The sequence below is a fragment of the Cervus elaphus genome, chromosome X (assembly GCF_910594005.1).
Source record: "Cervus elaphus chromosome X, mCerEla1.1, whole genome shotgun sequence".
NCBI classification, from domain to species: domain Eukaryota; kingdom Metazoa; phylum Chordata; class Mammalia; order Artiodactyla; family Cervidae; genus Cervus; species Cervus elaphus.
This window is the reverse complement of record NC_057848.1, coordinates 58643282-58658813: the sequence shown is the minus strand read 5'-3', so window position 1 is coordinate 58658813 and position 15532 is coordinate 58643282. Positions and strand designations below refer to the sequence as shown.

Genomic DNA, 15532 nt, shown 5'->3' with positions numbered 1-15532 from the left:
AGGCAGCACCTTCCAAAGAAAGCATTCAAGCCCTCGGGTTCTCTTGGGAGTCCGGGAGTAGGCGGGGCTTCTCGGAGGGGCGGTTACCGGGGGTGGGGCTAAGTCATTGGCAGCAGCTTTCTGGTACCCGAAAAGGGGCAGGGCCATACTAGGGGCGGAGCTGCGCAGGCGGTAGCCAATGTGCGTGCCGGCGAGGGGGCGGAGCTGTCCCTGGGCAGCTCAGGTGGGGCCTTGGCTGTGGCGGAGGAGTCATCGGGAGCCAAGCCCCTGAGGGGAGACCGAAGGCGGGGCGCGGCAGGACAGGGCGGAGTGGGACGCGACTGCTGTTGGCCAGCAGCTCCAGGCCTCGCGTCCACCTGTCCTCCAGCTCGTGCTGAGGTCGGTCGGCGGGGCCCACGCGGGCCTGGGTCCATGGCGGCGTCGGGGGCTCTGTCTGCCGCGGCGGCAGCAGCGGCCCTGTCGGGCGTGGCAGTGCGGCTGGCGCGCTCAGCCGCGATTCGCGGCTCGTACGGTGCCTTCTGCAAGGGGCTCACACGCACGTTGATCACCTTCTTCGACCTGGCCTGGCGTCTGCGCATGAACTTCCCCTATTTCTACATCGTGGCCTCGGTGATGCTCAACGTGCGCCTGCAGGTGAGGATCGAGTGAACGCCGGCTACCACCTCCGCCCGGTCGCGACGGCGGGGGCATCAGCATGAAGGATCACGGGTCTGGGGGCCGCCGGGACGCTCCGGGGGACGCGGAAGGGGCGAATCAGGCCTCCGGGCCCTAGACCTCCACGGAGGACGCAGCCACCGAGCCCCGGCTCTGGCCAGCCATGTCGCGGCCGGTGACGAACTGCACTGAAACTCTCAAAACGGGTCCTTTCCATCGAACTCGAGAAAATTATCTGAATGCAGCCGACCTGTTGCCTCACTTTGGCCGAAGAGGGGAGCAGAAGGAAGAAATTCTTCAGTAGGGACATGAATGACTGACCCCGACCGAAAAGGTAGGAGGCCAGAGGTTGGACTTGTGGGCTGGAGGGAGGCGGTGGCCATGACATCTAGATGTCCAGGCTGCCGGGCGGTTTGGGATGGACGAGGAAGGGACCTGAGGAAGCCAGCCTGGAAAGTTGCTGAGCCGAGAGCAGGCAAGACAGGGTGCATGCAGGCCCTCTGGACTCCCTTGTCATATATCCAAGATGGGGATGAGGGGCGGCTGCCTGGGCATCTCCAAGGGTCAGCCTATCACCTCGGCCCATGGCCCTGGTAGTGTCACCTGAACACGGGGGGATGGAGGGAAATGGCCCCGGAGAGGCCCGGAAAAAGCCCTAGAATAGAGCGCATGCTGGCCCACTTGTCCTCCACCCCTCAAGAGGCAGCCTGGAAGGCTGGTTGTGTTCTTGGCCCAAGCCCAGGTTTGTCTCTTTCTCAGCCCTTCACAAGACTTCCTCCTGGTGGGTCTCTGGGACTGCTCTCTGCCTGCTCCTGCTGTCTCTGTTGCTCCTCTCCATCCTCCAAAGCTTTGCATCAGGGGACAGGGAAGAGTGGGAAAGACGTGTTCCTCCCAGCCCTGCCCCGTCTCAGCCACACTCCCTCCACCTCCTACCAGTGCCCTCCTGGTGCCACAGAATGCGCTGCTCCAGTCCTGGACAGCCTCCAGCAGCCCCTGTGTCCCAGAAGATTTGGGAAAGTGGGGGTCTCCTTGAGTGGAGGGCAGCTGTCAGGCTGGGTTGGGAGAGCAGTTGGAGAAGAGGCTTGTAGGGTAGGCGACAGTTGGGGAGATGGGGACGTCTCTGGGTGAGGAGGCAACTCTCAAGTCCCCATGTTTTTCTTGCAGGAACTGGTGTTATAGAAGGTGAACTGCCCCTTCTGTGGTCTTGTTGAGAGAGTCAAATCCCTGCCTGGGGCACCCCTGACCCTAGAGCTGCCTGGGGAGCAGCCAAGAGAAGGGCCTGACACCCCGAGGAGAGGAAGGGCCTTCCAGGCAGAGAGTCTGAGGGGAGGGGTGGCCTGGTGATCCAGTACTGGCATGAGGAAGGAAGGATGGAGCTAGAGACACTCTGGGGGAGCTCTGTTCTCCCCACCTGCTGGGCTCTGGGAAGGGAGACATTTGCCCTTGTCACATAGATCAGAAGTGGGGGAGCTGAACCTGCCTCTGGGCCTGCATTCCCCACCTGCCCCCCAGTCTCTGGGAGACCTGGCACAGTGGGATGGGGGAGGGGAGCACAGGCTCCCAAGGGACCTAGAGAGAAAGGCCCGTGGTAGGGAAGGGGGGGTGTATGGCAAGTCACAGGGAAGAACCGGGGGGCAGTCTGAGCTGAGATGGTCACAGGAGAGATGAGTCCCAGAACCCCTTGGGGAGCAAGGCCCTCACACACGGTCAGGCCTCCCCACCCCAATCCAAGCCCCACCCAAGGCTTAACCAGGAGTTCCTTGGTGTTGAGTGGCATAGGCCTCTCAATTTGGGTGGGGGTGTTGGCTGGCTCCTGGGGCCGAGTGTAATCGGAGGGAAGGGATACATGTGGGTGGAGTGGAGCTGAGATCCACGTGTGACCCCATGTCTCTGTCCCCAGGCTGCCCCTCCTGCTAGGATCACCCAGGAGCAGCTGCTCTGGATGGGCCTGCAGCGGTCCTGGCTGTGCTGCTGACTGGTGCACCAGGAGTGGCACTGAGGGGAGCCGGGAGAGGCCCTGGCCCTCACCCCTCATCCCAGATCCACATCTGCTCCCTCACTGATTGCTCGGGGTCCTGGTCCTCAGTTCCCGGGACTAAGAACCACAGCAGCATGGTTGCCTCCGGGACAGAGGGGCAGAGCCTCACACCATGTGCCCTCCTCAACCACCCGGGTCCCGGCTGAAGATCTCTGCCTGCCTCACCCCGAAGCCTGAGGCTGCACCCAGGCTACCACATGCCCCCCGCAGATTCCCACAGATGGAAGGGTCCTGATGGCTTCCTCCCTTGTGCCAAGTTGCCTGGAAACCCCTGGTCCTGGTGGCTCCTCCTCCACCCCAACTGTGTCTCTCCAGGACCACTTCCAGGAGCCTGCCAGCCTTCGGACTGCATCCCTGGAGCTCTGGGGACAGCCTCTGAGAGACTGTGACATGGGGCTGCAGGGGAGGAGAGGAGCGGAGGACCAGGGGCCTCCTTGGGGCTGATGCATAAATGTGCCCTTTTCAAGTTTCGGTGATTGGATCCCCAGCCGCAGCCTCCTGGGCCAGCCTGAGAGGACCTGGGGAGGGCACTAGGGAGGGTCTTTACTTACTATGTGTGTGCCAGTGTGTGAATGTGTGTGTGAGTGCCCATGTGAGTGCATGTGTGAGTGTGGGATGTGTGTGGGGATGTATGTGCGAATGTGTATGCACATGCATGAGGGCTTGAGTGTGTGAGTGTGTGGGTGTGTGTGTGGATGAGTGTGTGGGTATGAGTGCAGATGCATGAATGCACAGATGTTTATGTGTGAATGTGCGGGGGTGTGTGTGAGTGTGAATACATGTATCAGTGTGCATTTGTGAATGGGTGTGTGTCTGTGCACAAGTGTGTAATTGCTTGTGCACACACGAGTGACCACGCGCTGCAGAGCGTGCAGAACTATTTAGCAGGTGTGCAGTGCAGGATGGGCTCCCTGTCCTTCCCGGGCTTGCAGCTCTGTTGGAGCTGCCTGGGCCCTGGGAGGCTGCTTCCCAAAGTGGAGAAAGTATGTTGGAGATTCAGGGGCCTTGGGCTCAGAGACCCCTTGCCACCTGCAGAGAATCCCCCCCTCCTTGTGGGGCTCTGGCTGGGGGCTGTCTGCCCCCAAAGACATTGGCTGTGGGAAGGTCAGGGACACGTCCTCAGCACGTGTTCCTGCAACTGCTTTTCTTACCATTTTGATCTTGAGTAGTTTGTTGCTTCTGCTCTCCCACCTCTTCCTCATCTCCCGACTGAGCCCTTGCTATTCTCTATGCACTTTATTTGCAGTCTGTTTTTCAGGCAGTGGAGCTTCTATACAATCACTGACTTGAATAAGACAACTTTTCCTTTTCTGTGTGTGATGAACTCTGCACCAGTAAGCGCAGTCTGGTCAGAGAAATGTTCTTGTTTCCAGTGTTGTCAAATCTTGTGTCTAAGTTAATAAAAAAATCCCTTGAATTGAATAAACTAAAAACTGGAGCCCTCCTGTTTCTGGTGTGGTGCCCCTTTGGAGGAGAGGGGCTGGTGGTGAGCTCACTGTACTCTGGTGGCCAGAAGCTGGGGGAGGTGAGCGTCCTGAGGGCTATAAGTGGGTGAGGTCATGGCAGGGATGGTGGCCTGTTCAGAAGGTGCTCTGAGACAGGACTTGACTTAGAGCGCTGCCTCCATGATGAGAAGTCAGCAGCATAGGCCTGGCCTACGATGTGGCAATTGTCCCAGTTTGTCCCATTCACAAACTATTTGAATAACCAGACAGCTAAGCGTTTCCTTTATTTTAAAGCCTGGTGTTAGAAACCACTTAATTCAGTTGAACCCCAAGGATGGGGTGGGGTAGGTGAGGTGAAATGGACCATCTGCAGATCCTTTTGTGTCACCCGGAGGCCCCTCTGCAGCAGCAGGTGGCAGGGACCCATCACTTCCCTGACAGCCAGGTTGGTGCCCAGTTTTGGAGAAGATCAACCTTGGGGACCAGAAACCAGCTTCCCTTCCCTCCACTTTAGGCTCAAGCTGTCCTGTCACAGGGCCCGGGGTGGAGGCTCTGAGACTGCTGCAGAGGGAGGAGGGGTGGTGGTCAGAGGCTGGGGGAGGGAGGCCTGCAGAGGAGCTCAGCACCCACCTCAGAGGAAGGAAGGTAGGGCCCTCTTCTGCTCACAGAAACAGAAACGTCAGGTCGTGGGGTGGCTGAGACCTGTGCTTAAGCAGAGAGTCCCACGACAGGACCAAGGCTCTGAGCTACTGGCAGATCTTAAGGCCTGGCCCCGACATTCCCTGAGGGTCCTGTCACCCCACTGGAGGGACTCATTCTCTGCTTCCCATCCTCCCTGTCTGTCTCCTGACTCTGCCCACCCTTAGACCAGGATCCAGCTCAGACCCCACCTCCACACCTGCACCCACCTACCCAGGCAGGGAGGAAGAGCACACAGCCTCCCCAACCCTGATCTGGGCACCCTCGGCTCCCCAAGAGATGATTCCGTCTGCTCTCCCTCCTTAGCCTCAGCCAGACCTCTCCGGCTGTGTCTTTCATGCTGCCTCCTGCTCTGCTCCTTCACTTCCACCACCCTGGGCTAAGGGCTCACTCAGCATCTGGGCCCAGGCACAGCCTGTGACTTCCGGTCCAGTGTTCTCGCTGCCTCTGGGTCTCCTTCTTGGCAGCCATGATTGTCCTGGGCCTGAGACTGCTTCTGAGCCTGTACCCTGCACCCCATCCAGCTCTCAGCTCCCTGCACCCACTTGCCCAGACCCTCCAGGGAGGCCCATTCCAGCCCTTCTGCTGCCCCCCACACCTAACCAGGCAGGAGGAAGATGCCCAGCCAGTGCCTAACCATGGAAGCCAGCATGGTGGGGCTTCCCCTCTGGCCAGAGAGCCTCCTGGGGCCTACGACTGAGCTTCCCAACCTCCACAAACAGTAGACCTCCATGGGCCACAGCTCCCCACCAAGGCACTGGGTATCCCCCCAACCCTGCGCACTCAGAGACAATCTCACTCCCCACTGCTCCGCTGACAGTGGCAGAAGCTCCTGACTATCTTGAGGCTGTGTTCCACCTCAGCACTGGGAACCAGGCTGAACCTGGGAGCCTCTGCCTCTTCTGCAGAGCAGTCCCCAAGGCTACCTCAGTCAAGCTTCTCCCTTGCCTGGTCACCAAGCCTTTCTCGAGCCTTCCCTCAGTGGCTGCCATGACAGCCCTCCCTCTCTGTGGCCACCACAGGGTCCATCTGCAGCAACCGCCACTGCTCATCCACCCACAACACCCCTTACCCAGAAATCAAAGGTCTCCTCAGGAACCCCTCCTTCCCCTGCCTCCCACATCCCAATTTATGCCACACATCCCCTGTAGCTCATTAACATTCATCCTGATAATGGGGTCACAGTGGCACCCAGAGGGCCTCAGGGAAGGCGATTCTTCAGAGACCCTCAGCTGCTCATTTGGCAAGACATATTTCCTCGGCTCCTCTCCATGCCTGACCCCAAAGTAGGCCCTGAGCACCAAACCCATGGACCAGTCAGAGGAGCCCACACAGACCATGTGAGAGCAGAATAGGTGCAGGACTCATGGGAGGGTTCAGTCAGGAGGAATGCGACCCCTCATGTACCCAGAAAGTAATCTGGGGTGTCGTTGCTATGACCAGCTCCAGGTCCAAGGTTAACTCAGAGCAGCCTGGCCACCCAGACCAGCAGAGCCATAGGTGACCTTCCCAGTTCCCAGAGACTGGCAGCCAAAGATTGCGTTTTTACATGGTGTACATTAAAAATAAATGTCAGGACACATGTGGCAGGAATTCCAATGAATGCACCAGACACAACTGGAAGATAATTCCATCGATGTTCCCGAGGCAATTTTTCTGGAAAGTCTTATCTAAAGTTGTTTCCAGGTGAATCCCATGGCAGATCTGAGCACTTTTTAAAGCATTTCTTATTCAGATATTGTGCACATCCTTAACCCAGACCCTGTAGAGTGTTCTCCATCCTGCTTTTCCTACCTCTCTCTACAACAGGATTTTGCACCCAGGAGTACAGAGGGCAGAGCCCCAGCCCAGGAATCAAAGGCCAGGTGGGGTTCCAGCTCTATAGATCACCAGCTATGGGGATGTGCGTGTGGCACTGTGCCTCACTGCACCTGTTTCCTGGCCTACAGGCACAGTAGTGCAGGCCCCAAGGAAGTAACATCTCAATTCTTTTTGATGTTTTGAGACCAGTAGACTATTTTCTCTATGTTTCTGTTTTCTTATTTTCTATGACTTCATGATGATGATGGCAACTCTCCATTTATATGCCACCTGCAAAATACTGCAGTTTGACCTTGCCCTGCTGGGTGCCCTTTCCACAAGGTCAAATTTAACAGAAAGCCAGTCTCTGTCACCCTGGGAATCCCAGTGATATGGCTAAAGCAGAGGCTCTACAACCTCATTTTGACACCCATTCCTCCCACTCACTTTCTGTGCCCCAAGACCTCTCTTCTCATCCCCTTAGCATGTGCCTGTTGGCCATCTGTATGTCCTTTTTTTTTTTTTTTTTTTTTGAGAAATGTCTGTTTAGCTCTTCTGCCCATTTTTTCATTTTTTTTTATATTGAGTTTCCTGATTTATTTGTATATTTTGGAAATTAAACCTTTGATAAATTAGGAGTATGGTATTAACATATACCCACTACTATATATAAAATAAACAAGGATTTACTGTAAAGCATAGGGAACTATATTCACTATTTTCTAATGACTTAGAAAAATTTTAAAAAGAATATACATATATAAAACCAAATCACTTTGCTGTGCTCTCCTAAAACTAACACAATATTGTAAATCAGCTGTACAATCAATTAAAATACCATGAATCAATTTAAAAAGCAAAACTGACTGCATATGGATGACTGCTTCTGTCAATGAAGTTCTTGGTCACACAGTTCCCACAGGGTTTTCTGATATAGTTCAAGGGATCCACCAACACCAGCCAGCCTTGGACTGGAGCATGAAGTCTTCACCAAGTTTTGGCAGAATTTGCTTTCTGTAATGAACAAACCATGAGGATAAGATATACAGGTTTTCGAGTTATAGGAGGTGCAAGATCTTGAGCAAATAAGAATGTATGAACTGACTATGTGCTTCAGATTTCTATGCATACCACAAAATTTGCAAATACATCTGGGACACAGGGTACCCCCTTAAGTCACCAGGGACTTTTCAGAACACCAGCAGTACTGGGAATTGTCAGTACCTTTTGTACACCAGGCACATGGTGCTTGGAGCAGACTTGGGAGGGGAAACTAGCTGGGTTTGAACCCAGACTCTTGAGCGGAGTCACTTTGTCCAGGTTCTTCAGACTCTCTGGGCTTCCCTGGTGGCTGAGTGGTAAAAAATCTGCTTGAAACCCACTTGAGAGGCGGGTTCAATCCCTGGGTCAGGAAAATCCCCTGGAGAAGGGAATGACTACCCACTCCAGTATTCTTGCCTGGAGAATTTCATGGACAGAGGAGCCTGGCAGGCTATGGTCCATGGGGTCATAAAGAGTCAGACAGGACTCAGCGACTGAGCACATTCAGATTCTCTGTCATTCACTTCATCTGTGAGATGGTGAGTAATTCTGTGGTTCTCTGAGGAACATGTGAACCAAAACACATCAATCACTGAACACTGAGCACGGTGACTGACTCGTGGAAGTGGTCTGTACACAAGACCCCGTCTTGGTTAGTGATCAGCTTGATTCAGAGCTGGTCAGAAGAGCTGCTCAGTCTCAGGACATCAAAAGACAAGCTGTTCTTGCTGAAGCTGGGGAGGGGCTGGTGACTAGAGTCCTGCCTCTGGACTTCCATCCATAGCAGCAGTGAGAGCCCTTGAGCCACTTCTGTAGTGTACGCTAGCCTGCTACTCAAAGTGTGGTCCAGGGACCAGCAGCATCAGTATCACCTGGGAACTTGTCACTCTGAGGCCTCCACCACAGACCTATTGAATTAGGACTTACACTTTCATAATAACTGGTGATTCCAGCGCACATTAGAGTTTGAAAAGCACTACTCCCTGGTATCTTGAGAGTTGAGAGGTTGACATAAGTAAACTGTATTTTAAATGAACTAAAAAAAGACTTACAGTGATGTACCCAAAACCAAAAAACTAATGGGTGTGAGAGTCAAGATTAGCATCCAGGTTTCCTGACTTTCAGCTCAGGCTTTTCTGCACTATTGTGATCAGTTGCACCCTGTGGCAGATTCCCCTATGATCCCAGAGGACTGGTTCATGCCTTGTTTCTGCAACTTAGCCCCTGTCATATGTCCTTGCATCTAAATCCATGACTTGTGAGACTTCCTTGGTGATCCAGTAGTTAAGATTTCACCTTCCAGGGCTCCCTTGATGGTTCAGTGGTTGAGAATCAGCCTGCCAGTTCACTGCACAAGGCTTCCATCTCTGGTCAGGAAGATCCCACTTGCCACAGAGCAACGAAGCCAGGGAGCCACAACTATTGAAGCCTTCTGGCTCTAGAGCCTGTGCTCCTAAACAAGAGAAGCCACGGCAATGAAAAGCCCGCGTACTGCTACCAAGAGTAGCCCTGGCTCGCTGTAGCCAGAGAAAAGACCCAGCACAGCCAAAATAACCTAGGAACCGATTACATTCTTCCGATTTTTTGAGTGGAACAGCGCCATCTGCTGGTTGATTCCTTGAACTACATCAGAAAGCCCTAAAGGTGTGTTGCCAAGGCCCTCAGCGACAGGGACAGTCATCCCTGCACAACCAGTTTTGATAAGGGCAAGGTAAGAAAGAGAAGAGAGGCCTTGGGACACACGAAGGGAGTGGGAGGAATATATGTCAACGTGAGGGTGCAGAGCCTCGTATAACTCGAAAACCCAGTGGAGCTGCGCCGTCTACTGGTGAATTCTTTGAATTACATCAGAAAACCCTGGGGGTGTTGTGTTGGCAATCCACATCACATCCATCAGTGGACACTTGAGCACAGTGGCTGACACGCAGAAGCGGTCTATCCATGAGGACCCGTCTTCGTTAGTGATCGGCTTGATTCTGAGCTGGTCAGAAGAGCTTCTTAGTCTCAGGACGTCAAAACGCAGCACCCAGTCAGGGTCAAGGGCATAAACTCTATTTAGACACAGCAGCTCCACCACTTAACCAGGGCAGGCCACTCGGCCTCTCTGAGCCGCAGCTTCGTGACTGGTCAAATTGGCGTGGATAGCACCCACCTGGCGACTGTCGTGGGTCCAATGCGGCCGCGAGCGTGGGTAAGGGCCTGGCTCATCCTGGGACGGGTTCGGTGGGTGGCGGCTTCTGTGTGAACCCGGCTGCGAGGGCGCCTCCACTGCGCACCATCCGGAAACAACTCACTCCTTCCGCCTCATCTGTAGCTCCTTCACCCAATTCTCATCTGCCTGCCCTCAGCTGCACAGAGTGGATAGCCGAGATCCAAAGGAAGAAAATAAAGAACACAGGAAATGGAAGGGATTCTATTCATCAACCTTTCCCTGGATTTGGAAAAGACAAAGCCACCCTGTGACTTTCAGGGTGTACTACAGCTGAAACCCTCCTCACAGCCTTCCCCTGCTGCCTCTTTGGTGTACCTGAACCTTTGGCCTCCCGCAGCCACAGGAGCAAGCCAGTTGGTACTATTGCGTCTCCTCCCGGGTGCGGGGAGGGGGGCCGCTGGAAGAATAACTGAAGGCTGAGAGCTCCGCTAGATTCCTGCCCTCACTCGGTTCTGCCCTCTGCCTCCACCAATCTCTATCTATGCTTTTCCATCACCTGTGTGTTCCATGGAGCATACGGATTTTCTCAGCCTTTTATGCCACAGAGGACTTAAACCTGCAAAGTCAGCCACATTGTTTTCCTCTGGAAAATTTATGGAACTGTAGACTATTATTTTTCACCTGGGGCTTCTGAGGTCCCCAGTTAAAATACATCTGTTCTAGCATCACTTTCCCTCAAGAATATCTTCTGCTTTCTAATTCATGTTGGTATTTTACCCTGGCCATTATAGTTCCCACTGTAGTTCTCATCGTGAAAGCTGATTGGCATTCTAGCTTGTATATCAGTCTCTGGTGAGTATATCTTAATTTTTGACTCTTGCAAAAATGAGTTCATTACCCTGCAATATCAAGAACCAACCCTTAGTGGTAACCAAGCAGATTCTAATCAGAGATCTAGCTGCTTTTGGCACACTCAAGTGTTCATAGTCAAACTGTTCCAAGTTGAATTTGTCTTTTCTAAAAACCCAAAATACCCTTCTTTTCTTTTTTGGTTCCCTATCTTGTGTGGTATCCAAAATCAGGAGTCGTCTCTGAATTGGCTGTGTCCTTCTCCCCCATGCATCCTGTTAGTAAGACTCTACTTCCTGTTGTTTCTTGAATCCATCCCCCTATCAGCCTTGCTTTGGTTTAGATACAACTTATTTTGCTGTTGACTCTCTACAAGTTTCCTGTCACTGTCTACCCATTCCCAGGTTTTCAGCCCCACCCCAACCAATGCCAGTGTTCACCCTCCTTCTCCTAGATAATGTGCTTCAAGGAAACCATAAATATAGCCATTCCATTCTTCTCTCAATATCTTTGAACAAATCTCCAAGTTTAGGATTAAACTGCATCTCCAGAGCACCTCTGACCCCTTCTCGCTGATGCACATTGTGCACTGTGAGGTTTGTTTTCTTGCTCTCTGGAGAATAATGAGCTTAAAAGAGCACTTCATGTGCAGAAGGGCCTGAACTTGCTGTTTCTCACCAAACAGATTGCATTTCACAAACTTCATGACAATGATCAAAACACATGGAAGTTGAAAAATAATACAGAGAAACTGCATATTCTCATCATCTATGAGCAATAAGTATCAACCCATAGGGGACTTCCCTGCTGGCCCAGTGGTTAGGACTCTGAGCTCCCAATGCAAGGGGCCCAGGTTCGATCCCTGATCAGGGAACTAGACCCCACATGCTGCAGCTAAGACCTGGTGCAGCCAAATAAATGAATAAATATTTAAAAAAAAAAAAGTATCAACCCATAGTCAATCAGAATTGATCTCTGCCCCTTTCTCTTTCCTACCACCATGCAATTAATTCAAAATCAATCCTATATATCCTATATGAGTATGTACAGGAAATTGCTTTCAAAAGGTGAACTGGAAAGCCTTATGAATAACACTAAATAAGCAATTTTTGGATCTGTTGTATTCATCCATTTTATCAGCTTGTGAGATAATTCAGACATCCCACATGCAGGAATAATGTTTTGAGTTTCAAGGTCCATGAATAATCACAACCCTATAGGAAAAGAAACCTTTGCGGGTGACTCCAGCTGATGCAAGTGAGTGTACTAGGCCATGTGGTGTGGTGCATGATGGTGCTATATTGCATATCAGGTGGCTGTAAGAAGCCTATGTCAAGTCAATAGATGAGAGTCTTCCTGGCATATACTAGAGGAAGTGCATGCTCTCTTCATCTTTTTATTGCCTCCCTGATACTAGAAGACTAAATGCCCCACTGTGAGATACCAGGTCTCTCAAGCTGCCCTGCATAACTGGTGATTTCTGAGGCTTAACAATTCATTAAGGAAAGAAAGAGATTAGGTAAATAAATAGAAGGTAAATAAATAGATCCCTATGAGAAATTATCCTTTGGGCCACAACACAAAAGCCACACATACATATTTGAGGACTATAAGAATGTTTAAGGAAATCTCCTGACCCTGCTAAGGTAAGGCAGAATTAGAGTGATTGGTATGGTCCTATGCATGGTCACAGAAGAAGTCAGGAGGTTCTGACACTAAAAGTAAAGGAACAAAAGCAAAAAATAAGCAAGTGAGGCTATATTAAACTAAAAGGCCTCTGCCCAGCAAAGGAAACCATCAATGAAATGAAAAGGCAACTACTAAATGGGTGAAAATACTTGCATGTCATATATCTGATAAGGGGCTAATATCCATATATATATATATGAACTTCCCTGGTGGCTCAGATGGTAAAGAATCTGCCTGCAACTCAGGAGACCCAGGTTTGACCCCTGGGTAAGGAAGATCACCTGAAGGAAGAAATAGAATATATAAAAACCTCATACAACTCAAGAGCAGAAAAGTGAATAGTGCCATTAAAACTGGGCAGAGGATTTGAATAGAAATTTTCCCAAAGACATACAGATGACCAGTGTTAGTTGCTCAGTTGTGTCTGACTCTTTGCAGACTCCATGCACTGTAGCTGGCCAGGCTTCTCTGTCCATGGACTTCTCCAGGCAAGAATACTGGAGTGGGTTGCCATTCCCTTCTCCAGCAGATCTTCCCAACCTAAGGATCAAACCCAGGTCTCCCACATTGCAGGCAGATTCTTTACTTCTGAGCCACCAGGGAAACCCAGATGGCCAACAGGTACATTAAAAGATGCTCTCACCACTATTATTCAAGATAGTTTTGGAAGTCCTAGCTACAGCAATCAGAGAAGAAAAAGAAATAAAAGGAATCCAGATTGGATAAGAAGAAGTAAAGCTCTCACTGTTTGCAGATGACATACTATACATAGAAAACCCTAAAGATACTATCAGAAAATTACTAGAGCTAATCTGTGAATTTAGCAAAGTTGCAGGATGCAAAATCAATACACAGAAATCACTTGCATCTCTATACACTAACAATGAAAAATCAGGAAAAGAAATTAAGGAATCAATCCTATTCACCATTGCAACAAAAAGAATAAAATATATAGGAATAAACCTACCTAAGGAGACAAAAGAACTGTATCCTGTATACAGAAAATTATAAGACACTGATGAAAGAAATCAAAGATAAAAAACAGATGGAGAGATATTCCATGTTCCTGGGTAGGAATAATCAATATTGTGAAAATGATTATACTACCAAATGCAATATAACATATTCAATGTGATCCCTATCAAATTACTAATGGCATTTTTCACAGAACTAGAACAAAAATTTCACAGTTTATATGGAAACACAAATGACCCTGAAAACCCAAAGCAGTCTTGAGAAAGAAAAATGGAGCAGTAGGAATCAACCTTCCTGACTTCAGACAATACTACAAAGTTACAGTCATCAAGACAGCATGGTACTGGCACAAAAACAGAAATATAGACCAATGGAAAAAGACAGAAAGTCCAGAAATAAACTCATGCATCTATCCATACCTTATTTTTGACAAAGCAGGTAAAAATATACAATGGGGCAAAGATAGCCTCTTCAGTAAACAGTGCTGGGAAAACTGGACAGCTACATGTAAAAGAATGAAATTAGAACACTTCCTAACACCATACACAAAGATAAACTCAAAAAGGATTAAAGACCTACATGTAAGATCAGAAACTATAAAACTCTTAGAGGAAATCATAGGCAGAACACTTGATGACATAAATCAAAGCAAGATCTACTATGATCCACCTCCTAGAGTAATAGAAATAAAAACAAAAGTAAACAAGTGAGACCTAATTAAACTTGAAAGCTTTTGCACAGCAAAGGAAACTATAAGCAAGGTGAAAAGAAAACCCTCAGAATGGGAGAAAATAATAGCAAATGAAACAACTGGCAGAGGATTAATTTCCAAAATATACAAGCAGCTCATACAACTCAATGCCAGAAAAATAAACACCCCAATCAAAAAGTGGGGAAAAGACCTAAACAGACATTTCTCCAAAGATATACAGATGGCTAATAAACACATGAGAAGATGCTCACTATTGCTTATTATTAGAGAAATGCACATCAAAACTACAATGAGATATCACCTCACACCAGTCAGAATGGCCATCATCAAAAAGTCTACAAACAATAAATGTGGAGAAAAAGGAACCCTCTTGTGCTGTTGGTGGGAATGTAAATTGATACAGCCACTATGGAAGATGTTATGGAGATTACTTAAAAAACTAGGAATAAAACCACCATATGACCAAGCAATCCCACTCATAGGCATACACCCTGAGGAAACCAAAATTGAAAAAGACACATGTACCCCACTGTTCATTGCAGCACTATTTACAATAGCTAGAACACGTAATAAACCTAGATGTCCATTGACAGATGAATGGATAAAGAAGTTGTGGTATATATACACAATGGAATATTACTCAGCCATAAAAGGTATGCATTTTAGTTAGTTCTAAAGAGGTGGATGAAACTAGAGCCTATCAGAGTGAAGTAAGTAGAAAAAGAAAGATAAATGTCATACACTAACACATATATCAAAAATGTCAAGGTCAAGAAGCAACAGTTAGAACTGTACATGGAATAATAGACTGGTTCCAAATGAGGAAAGGAGTATGTCAAGGCTGTATATTGTCACCTTGCTTATTTAACTTATATGCAGAGTACATCATGAGAAATGCCAGGCTGGATGAAGCACAAGCTGGAATCAAGATTGCTGGGAGAAATATCAATAACCTTAGATATGCAGATGACACCACCCTTATGGCAGAGGGCGAGGAAGAACTAAAGAGCCTCTTGATAAAAGTGAAAGAGGAGAGTGAAAAAGCTGGCTTAAAACTCAACATTCAGGAAACCAAGCTCATGGCATCTGGTCCCATCACTTCATGGCAAATAGATGGGGAAACAATGGACACAGTGACAGACTTTATTTTCTTGGGCTCCAAAATCACTGCAGATGGTGACTGCAGCCATGAAATTAAAAGACACTTGGTCCTTGGAAGAAAAGCTATGACCAACCTAGACAGCATATTAAAAAGCAGAGACATTCCTTTGCCAACAAAGGTCTGTCTAGTCAAGGCTATTGTTTTTCCAGTAGTCATGTATGGATGTGAGAGTTGGACTATAAAGAAAGCTGAGCACTGAAGAATTGATGCTTTTAAACTGTGGTGTTGGAGGAGACTCTTCAGAGTCTCTTGGACTGGAAGGAGATTCAACCAGTCCATCCTAAAGGAAGTCAGTCCTGAATATTCATTGCCTGAT

The 15532-nt window shown here is 49.3% G+C and overlaps 1 protein-coding gene across 1 annotated transcript; it reads left to right on the top strand.

The window, feature by feature from the left end:
* Positions 1 to 202: 202 nt before the first annotated feature.
* SMIM10L2B (small integral membrane protein 10 like 2B) lies at positions 203 to 4130 on the top strand. The gene is made up of 2 exons (XM_043897364.1): positions 203 to 988; positions 2555 to 4130. The coding sequence occupies exon 1, from the start codon at positions 412 to 414 to the stop codon at positions 646 to 648; it is 237 nt and encodes a 78-aa protein (XP_043753299.1). The 5' UTR covers positions 203 to 411; the 3' UTR covers positions 649 to 988; positions 2555 to 4130.
* Positions 4131 to 15532: the final 11402 nt, after the last annotated feature.

Excerpts from the sequence above, each read along its gene's own strand:
- SMIM10L2B (XM_043897364.1), top strand. The coding sequence starts at position 412 with ATGGCGGCGTCGGGGGCTCTGTCTGCCGCGGCGGCAGCAGCGGCCCTG.